General features: G+C 36.8%; 1 protein-coding gene across 2 annotated transcripts; it reads left to right on the plus strand.

Annotated features, from left to right (window-relative positions):
- Positions 1 to 778: 778 nt before the first annotated feature.
- LOC127749737 (uncharacterized) lies at positions 779 to 2,142 on the plus strand. 2 transcript variants are annotated; one of them, XM_052269210.1, is made up of 2 exons: positions 779 to 1,797; positions 1,881 to 2,142. In XM_052269210.1, exons 1-2 carry the CDS (start codon positions 1,570 to 1,572, stop codon positions 2,040 to 2,042), a joined length of 390 nt encoding a protein of 129 aa, XP_052125170.1. In that variant the 5' UTR covers positions 779 to 1,569; the 3' UTR covers positions 2,043 to 2,142. Both variants share the same exon structure in this region; 1 of them encodes a protein (XP_052125170.1).
- Positions 2,143 to 2,198: the final 56 nt, after the last annotated feature.

Raw genomic sequence — 2,198 nt, forward strand, 5'->3', positions numbered from 1 at the left:
GAATCTAAACGGCCCGTATTCTGAGAATCACCCATTTACTTATCTCAACAACTCAGTGCACTAATGGTTCATTTACTTATCTCAACAAGTCAGTGCACCTTACTCAAATTAGGGAAGAGCCAGTGTTAAGTTTACTTCGTAATAAACCTCTGAATTATTATACTAAGTCAACCCTTAAACTTGTTCCTGTAAACCTTTCAAGTAGCTTTGTAAGTTTCATTTAGTAATGCATTAATTGTTGAAAATGATTTGGTTAACGTGTCAAACTGTAAATTTTGTCTTTGTTATAGCCTGATCCCAAAAATGATTCTTGTACAAACCTGAGCCTCCAAGAGTCAGGAGAGCAGGACCCTGATCAGAGACGCAAGCACTCTTGTTATGTCCGCTTTAGGAACATCAATCCGTCTGATTTCTCTCAGGTTTGCATTGCGGTATTGACTTTTATCAAAATCTATCCAATTTTGTCATTAATTTTATCTCATTTGTATTTTAAGGATGAACTTAAAAATTTTGTAATGAACACAATGAAAGATGCAAAATTTATTGCTGATGATGTGGAAGGCGTAATTACAAACATTTTTAATCCACAGCCATTATCTAATAGTGTTGTAGTCCAGGTACTTTTCATACTATGACCCTTCCCTTTCTTTAGTTTTTACCCCCAAAAAATTTATCAGTTTATGTTTCCGTTAGTTTTCATGTCCTGAGGAGGCATACCTAGCTTCTCTTCTGCAGGCTGTTCAGTATAAGGGCAAAAATCTAGAAATGTTAAGAATAGAGAAGGATGATGTGTCGAAAGATTCCTTGACAGAAAATGGTACAAGACTTAAATTTTTGAATTTCAATATTATAATTTTGAAACTGTTGAGAAAGTATATGTCATCAACTCCTATTCTTGACAGATGATTCTACCTTAACTGACATGCCAGCCATCCTCACTCTGAAGGATGAGGATGGGAAGGACCATCTTCTTAGGGCGCTCGTAAAGAGCAGAGAAAATTTTCCTACTAATGGACCGCATGAGGAGGCAATACGCACTGTCCAGAAGCTTGTCCACAAAGAAAATGTTATTGCTAGTTGTGCTGAAATACGGAAAAAAAGGGCTACATTCCGAGACGCATACAACAAACAAAAAGCCAACGCTGTCAAGCCAAACAGTTTCTTCAATGTTTACTCTGTGATTTTTGACAATGCTGACATTAACATCCTCAAAGGCACTAAGTATGAGGTCAGCATGGACAACTCTGTTTCTGATTTTAACAGCACCATCATGGACAATGGGATGAATAATGAGGATTTAGATTCTCTAATTAAATTGTCAGGAGGTACTTGTCTCATGCATACAGTTCATTCTCGCTGTTGCTGTTAAGCAATTTTTTTTGTTTTTTGTAAGTCCACTTAGTGTAATTGTCTTTTAATTTTGCACCTTTTTTAATAGCATCTACATGGACTAATGACGCCACAAAAGCATTCATCGGTGTGTGCATTGATTGTAAACCATTGTATGATAATGGAAAAAGAGACAATTTCTGGCTGACCGTGAGCCGTACTTTGGCTCGTCAAAAATATATGCACATGCCTAAAAGATGCCAGAAAAGGTTTGAGGCATTGACAGCGGAATATAGAAACTACTCTCAAGAGGCTGAGCGAACAGGGGCAGAAGGTCCCTTAGAAATGATAAAGTCAAGTGAGACTAGAAAAATAATGGCACTGATGGGAGAATTCTGGTGTAATAGTGTTTCTATCAAACCCAAAGTAACTATAGCAGCTGGAGTCAAGGCTGTGACTCATCATACTGTAAGTGTTAAAATAATTATCTGAAAAATGAAATTCTTTGAGACATCTATATTTACTTCAGTTCTTTTGTTACCTTGTACAAGGAAAAACAGCCATCACCAACAGGCAGAGTCAGAAAGCTACCCTCCAAGAAAACTGACACTCGTGCAGAAAGGCTATTGAAATGTGAGGAAGAAAAGTCAGGTGCTCTAAAACTAATGTCTGAGAGCATAGCATTGATGATGCAAAACAAGCGGAATCAATAACAATTAAATTTTTAGCCCCCTTTTGGAAGTGGTACATTTGTTCTGATTATGTATGTTATTGTAACTTATTTTCTTTTCTTTGATATTTAATGCTCTTTTTTAATACGAGAGAATTGGAGTAGCAGTTGCCCTCAGCGTTGTTGTTGATGATTATGA

Source organism: Frankliniella occidentalis, unplaced genomic scaffold (assembly GCF_000697945.3).
Source record: "Frankliniella occidentalis isolate FOCC.00 unplaced genomic scaffold, Focc_3.1 Scaffold86, whole genome shotgun sequence".
Lineage (NCBI taxonomy): Eukaryota > Metazoa > Arthropoda > Insecta > Thysanoptera > Thripidae > Frankliniella > Frankliniella occidentalis.